General features: G+C 59.1%; 1 protein-coding gene across 1 annotated transcript in view; it reads right to left on the bottom strand.

Annotated features, from left to right (window-relative positions):
- Positions 1 to 5,713, bottom strand: part of LOC105310397 (protein LSM14 homolog B-A-like) — a 10,203-nt gene extending 4,490 nt beyond the window's left edge. The window contains exons 1-4 of the mRNA XM_023526712.1: positions 4,164 to 5,713; positions 3,144 to 3,273; positions 2,229 to 2,345; positions 130 to 371 (exon numbers count right to left, since the gene is read on the bottom strand). Of these exons, the coding sequence (XP_023382480.1) occupies positions 130 to 371; positions 2,229 to 2,345; positions 3,144 to 3,213 (429 nt within the window). The 5' untranslated portion in view covers positions 3,214 to 3,273; positions 4,164 to 5,713. The remainder of the gene's footprint in view (positions 1 to 129; positions 372 to 2,228; positions 2,346 to 3,143; positions 3,274 to 4,163) is intronic.
- Between the last annotated feature and the right edge of the window lie 17 nt (positions 5,714 to 5,730).

The following is a 5,730-nucleotide window of genomic DNA, read 5'->3' as shown; positions in this document are numbered from 1 at the left end:
CAAAAGGGAAGATTAAGGAAAGCAGCTGCGGGAGCGGAAGCCGGAGCCAGAAAGGCAGCGCGGGGCACATGGCGGGGCCTGCTCTGCAGGAGCTCGCGGCGTTTAGAATGGGGGCTGGGCTGTTTTTTAAAAAGATCCCCCCGGAACGCAGGATGCCCAGCAAGGACAGGGAGCACACCCCAGGGGCACAAGCGTGTCAGTACCGCTGGCGCTCTTGCTGCCTGGCGGGGTCGGGCGCCCGTTGAGCTGCATCCCCACTGTGCCCTTGCCGGGCGATGGCTTCCTGGCATTCAGGTTATCGAGGGAACCGGTCTGGACAGCCTGCTCCACCATGGGGCTCTTGCCGACGGGGGCAGATGGAAAACCAGCTCCTGAGTCGGGGAGAGGATGAGGCTTTAAGACAGGGAGGAGGAGCGAGCCTCGCACCCAGCAGACATTTCGCTTCTGGCCGGCATGTCGGGCAGAAAATAGGGGGTCCACTCTGCGCCTGGGCCGAGCCCCCCGGCGGTGACAAGGCCAGCTCAGCCCATGCTCCCCGTTAGGGAACCCCAAAGGAAAAACACCGGGCCACAAATGAGCACCTCACAGGCAGCCTAGAAACGGCTTTCTGAAAACCTCAGGCTCTGACCCCCCAGGGGGTCTGGAGGCCCCAGGACACCGGTGAATTCTTGATCTGGGAATGTATTTCGTGCCGGTTCAGGCTGGGCGAGAACCACCTCAGTCTGAGATTACCCAGAAAAAACAATTGTCTGCCTTTTAAGTTAAAATCTAGAACACTGTCACTTTTGCTTAAGGCACAATAAAACCAAAACGGATGAAGCAGTAAAAGCTGAGCAGAGAGAAATAACAGCCTGCGCTGCTCTCGAGGGCCGAGGCTCATCACAGGGAAATGAAGGCTTCCAGGCTGCCTCAAGCACAGCAGACGACGAACGCTCCAGCGGGCCTCCCAGGGGGCCCTCTGAAGCAGGAGGAGGAAAGACAGGGCGCTATGCACAGCAGACCCCGCCTCCAAGTGCCTGCTGGCCACGTGGGGCTAGGCAGGGGTGTACAGAGGTTAGAGACAGAAGATGGGCCCTGACCACAAGGTAACAAAGCACGTGGGGGTGCCCAACACAAGTGAAGACTGGATGTTTCATTTTCCACACGGGACAGAAACTAGACAAATGACTGTGACAAATTCCCTGTCACCAGATCAAAGCACTCCCAGGACCAGCTGCAGCAGCCTTCAAAGTGATACCTGCAAGTGTTCTCTGTGACAGATATACATCCAGACCCCTTTCTCTGGCTTGTCACCTCTCTCAGTATGGCCTTCCCTGAGCTACACAGCTCCCAACTGCTTTTTGCTCACACTATGACTGCCGGGGACAAGAACCTGGTCCCCTCTGCTTTTTGTCACAGCAGTGCAGTTAGAGCCACCTTGCCCTACGAGCCATTTTATGTTGCTGGTACTAAAAATGATGAACCATCCGGTGTAATTACCAAACAGGGAGAGAACATCACTGCTCTGCACCCCACTGCACTGGCATCTGTGCAGGGCACAGAGCGACGCAGGCAGCGACAGACCAGCAGTGGCTGCGCCACAGGCGCCCCTGCCGCCTGGGACCAGGTCCCTGCAGGGGTGAGGGCAGGGCTCTGCCTCCGATGGCCATGCATGTGGATTTCAGACCTCCGGTGAAACACGATCAGGAAAGGCCAAAAGACGCTCCCAGGTGCTGCCACTGGGCAGACAGGTGATGCAGACCAGCATTAACAAGCCAGTCATCAAGCCCATACCATTCACATGGCAACAGCTCAGGGCATTCACCTTATTTTAAAGTAACCTTACTATACAAAGACAGCTGAGGCCCCGATTTTGATGGACGAGGGATGTGAGTCGCTCAGGGGTGTTCCCCAGCAATGCAGACCGTAGGCGGGACCAGCAGAAACCCCTGGGGAAGCGGCCTCCCGTGCACAGGGCCGTTTCCCACACATGGCAGGTGCAGTACAGGTCCGGACAGACCCTGGACTCAGGGAGAGCAAGCAGAGTGCTTCCCCGGTTCTTGCTAATCCTCCGTTAACACTGAGAGTTAGTTAGGTTAGGACTCTGTTGAACTGAAGAGAAGCAGCTTAACTGACCCACTGGCTTAGCAAACTGTCTGCTACGGCTACTGCCACTCTGGTCTACTGGTTCCCCCTCGCGCTTAGGATGGCTTGCAAGACAGCATGCAGTTCTCCGAGACTGCTGTTACCCTTGGAAGCGAGCTGGTGTGGCTCTGAGCACAGGTCGGGCTCTGAAACGGGCTGTGGAGATGGAGAGGAGCTAGGGCTGGAGGCTGCGGCCGAGGCCGGCGGGCTGGCCAGCTTGTCTAAAGGAGGAGAAAGGAGAAAGAGCACAAAGAAAGAGTGCGGATGAGTAACGAGGAACCGGCCCCGCGTCCCGCAGGCTCAGGACAAGCCCAGCATCTCGCGGGACTCCGCTCACACCAGCCCATTCCAGAAACAGGAAGCCAGGCGGAGGGCGCTGCCATGCTAGCAGCAGTGGCGGCAAGCAAGACGTGATTTTCAGAGGCAGGTGACCCAGAGGACTGTCTAGGGCCCGCTCACGCCCACTCCTGGAGGAGCAAGGTGGCTGGTCCCTGCTGACTCGACCCCGGGGCTTGGGGTCTGGCTGCATTGCAAGCTTGGGCCGGGTCCGGCGGACCCTCCCCCACAGGTGTGGGGGACCCTTACTCCAAGCTTAAGCAACCCGGGGAAACTGAACCGTTAAGCGAAGCGTTGCCAGCAGAACGATAAAGGACGTGACACGTGGGTGGTGTATTTAACTTATACTTAGAGACTGGAAAAGGTGCACGCAGCGAGAACTCATCCGTGATTACACCCGTCAGTCATTACGTCTCTCAAGCAGATGCACCGTCACCGTCACCCAGGATCAGACTGACATTCGATGCACGCTGACGCGTCTGCTCCGAAACGGACTGCTGCCTCTCGTGCGCTCGGCCGAGCAGTCGTGAAACGTTCCAACTAGGGAAGCTGCACCGAGCACCATACTAAGTGGGCCCTATGAGCTGAACGTGGCGAGAGCAGTGACCCCCATCAGGACCCGTGGCCCTGCTTCCTAGCGGTCCCAGCACAGGCAGTTTACCAAAGAGACACAGATCACTCACCTAGACCCAAGGATGCTGCGTACTGCTGGCTAAGCAGGGAGCTGGCGGCCAGCTGGCTGTAGGGCGGCATCCCTCTGAAGGGGCTGTAAGGCACGTGTGGCTGGAAGGAGGAGGCCGAGCCCAGGGAAGACTGAGCGAGGAGACACACAGGTGAGAGCAGTGCAAGGCCCTCTCGTCGCCCTGAGCCTGGGGAGCACTGCTCAGAATGGGAACGGCAGCGGACCCGCCAGCCTGCGTGCCTGGAGGCCTGGCAGCACTCAGTGGGCTCAAAGCCGCCTTTCCCACAGTTCATCGCCAGCCCCACCTGTCCAGGTAATTCTCATGACCTTCTCCTAACTCAAGCCGTCCAATGGCTCCCCACTGCCTGCCATCAGGTGGTCTAGGCTTTTTAAGGGGACAGAGATGCTATCCTTGGCTTTGCCCTGAACTACCTGCAGCTCCCCAGGCCTCCCTCCTCCCTCTGCTGCTGTGCCCTCAGGTGCACTGCTGCCTGTGCCCTGGAGCCCACCCATGGCACGTTCAGCCCCAGGATGAGCTGCCCAGGAGCCCATGAGTACGGAAGTCCCAAGTCCGGAGGACGCTAGCCCGGGTTCCCTGGTGAACCTGGCCAAGACACAGCGCGACACCACAGCACTGCAACTAAGCATCCCGGCAGAGCCGAGAGAGCAGGTCCTGCCGTCCCCCTGCGAGCATCTTACGCCAATCATACCGTGCCACTGGGACTGAGACTGGCCAGAAACTAAGGCCAGACACGACTCCCCCAGCACCCACACATTCTTCCTCCCCGCCTCTCTCACGCACAGACGTGCACGCACACACCCTGGCCTCACTCTCTAGAACATGCTGCTGCTACGGGAATTAAGCCTCCACAACACTGACGGCCCAGACGAAGATTAACAATTTCCCATGGAAAGGCCCCTCCCGAGTTGAGCTCCCCGGCCACAGGGATGACACCGACACCCACTGGAAAGCAGCAGCTCCCAGGAGCGTGCCCGCACAGGAGCACAGCCCCACACTTACTTGGACGATCGCGGGGTCCTGAGGGAGTGTGTGCTGAGCTTTCGGGGGCTCACACACGGTGATGTCCTTGATGTCACTTCCCCGGAAAATGATGTACTCATAAATCTCCTCTCTCGGAGGGGCAGGCCTGTCTGTGGGACGGTCTTCAGTACCGAAGGACCTCACTTAGGGTGGAGAAAAACCGTTACGCCGTCGTCCTCGGCCAAGGGCCTTCTACCAACCCTCTCCTCCCGCAGCCCCCGCGTGTCCCAACAGGTAAGTGGCCTCGGCTCCAATTTCTGTATTTCAACTACTCCAACCCTTTCCCATGGAAAACGCCTACAAGAGCCCAGTCGGCAAAGCTCCAGAAAGTTCTAGGTCTCATACGACAGGGAACGACGTGCAAGCCTGGCAGTCTCGTGAAGCAGGACGTCCTTGGGTGCGAACATGGAAGGCCCACTGGCCGCGGGACGGGGTCTGCTCTGCAGAGAGCCTCCGTCCCCGTGTGACTCAGCCGAGTAAAGGCCCCCGACGGCCACTGAAACCTCAGGACACAGCACCCGGGGAGTCTGCTTTTTTAGGAGAGAGACCAACAGGCTGACGGTCGCCTCCGCCCTCTCACCCACAACCAGCCGGGAGGTGTCAGAGAAACGACGAGAAGGGGCTCAGAACCGGCCCACGCCAGCAGCTTCTGCGTCTACCAAGGGTCCCCACCCCACAGCAGGGCTCGAGGAGCCCCAGCAAGTCGCTCCCTCTTAGGTGTCCTTCTCAGGTGTCGGGCAGAGCTGGGCCAGCAGCAGCTCCTCGCCCACCTGAACGTAACTCCTGCTGAGGACCCGGGACTACTCTGGCCTGTTTCTCCAACTGGGATCTCAAGTCAAACGAGACTAAGTGACAAGGGCACACGTGAACGCACATCTCGTGACACTGCACCAGCTCCTGGAGCAGTGTGGCCTGCCTACCCGAGAACTCCGGCACTACGCTCGAAGAGACATTCCCGAGTCTGGAATGCCTGTGTCCCCAAGGCCGGGTTCCCTCTGACAAGCAGCACTTAAGCTGTGTTCCAACATTTAAGGCCCCGTCTGGCCTCTCGAGCCTAACCAGACCCATCAAACAAACAGGCCTCCTGCAGACCAGGCAGCACTGAGCACTTCTCCCTAGGAGGCAGAGGACGGACACTCGCCATCTTTCCTAGAGGATGAAGACAAAGAAACTTTGGGGCCACCCCCTGCCTCCACAAGCCCAGTAAAGATTCGGGGCTAGTTTAGAACCAGACTCCAGCCACCTTCTTCTAACTCTCTCGGGGACTTCTGTGTGGTCACCAGTGGCTACAGGCAGGGACCTGTCACAAAGAGAGAACCCTTGGGCTGAACGTCTGGGCCGGGGCAGGCAAGCGCTTCACGCCGAGCAGCGAGCTGCCGACGGGGGCTCCGATCCCGGCAGGAAGTTCCGTTAAAACGTGGCATTTGTTCAGGCTCAAGGCCCCAGCCGCTTAATGGATTCCAGAAGGTCTTGCAGGAGCCGAGTTTTCTCACTCCCAGCCTCGTGGGGAGGCCCCGGGGAGACGCGGGCCCCTCGCCCCGCCCTC

The sequence above is a fragment of the Pteropus vampyrus genome, unplaced genomic scaffold (genome assembly GCF_000151845.1).
Source record: "Pteropus vampyrus isolate Shadow unplaced genomic scaffold, Pvam_2.0 Scaffold2927, whole genome shotgun sequence".
Taxonomy (NCBI): Eukaryota; Metazoa; Chordata; class Mammalia; order Chiroptera; family Pteropodidae; genus Pteropus; species Pteropus vampyrus.
The sequence above is the reverse complement of the archived record's forward strand: the minus strand, read 5'-3'. Positions and strand labels throughout refer to the sequence as shown.